The following is a 426-nucleotide window of genomic DNA, read 5'->3' on the forward strand; positions in this document are numbered from 1 at the left end:
ATATGCTTAATGCATACATATATATTTGTTTGGAATCTCCTCCACATATACACAATCAGAACTTAAACGCTAAGGGGCACTGCACACAATATCATGAGCGGAACGTGTTCAAAGCGAACCCCACTCCGCCTACGGGTTAACACAGTTGAACTGGGGAACCTGCACGAAACCCGCTATGCAGAATAGCGAGATTCGTAGCGTGGTGGAAGTGTTAGTGTAGAGGACAGTGACGGTGGTGGAGGTCCTCGAAGTGGTCCACACGTTCACGAATATTTTGGACTGGTCCTCGCTGGCGCTCGCGTCCTTCTCGCCGACGTCCGCCGGGGTTTGGCTGCTCTCGAGCCCCGTGCTGGAGGCGGAAGAGAAACATGTGCGCTATGAAACTGGGAACATTGCAAGACGAATGACAGAGCATGATCTGAAGAT

General features: G+C 51.2%; 1 protein-coding gene across 2 annotated transcripts in view; it reads right to left on the bottom strand.

The window, feature by feature from the left end:
- LOC119585494 overlaps positions 1-426 on the bottom strand; it is a 7,303-nt gene continuing 6,877 nt past the window's right edge. For both annotated transcript variants that reach the window (XM_037934138.1, XM_037934139.1), the window contains exon 3: positions 1-349. In XM_037934138.1, coding sequence (XP_037790066.1) covers positions 130-349 — 220 coding nt within the window. In that variant the 3' untranslated portion in view covers positions 1-129. The remainder of the gene's footprint in view (positions 350-426) is intronic.

The sequence above is a fragment of the Penaeus monodon genome, chromosome 19 (genome assembly GCF_015228065.2).
Source record: "Penaeus monodon isolate SGIC_2016 chromosome 19, NSTDA_Pmon_1, whole genome shotgun sequence".
NCBI lineage: Eukaryota > Metazoa > Arthropoda > Malacostraca > Decapoda > Penaeidae > Penaeus > Penaeus monodon.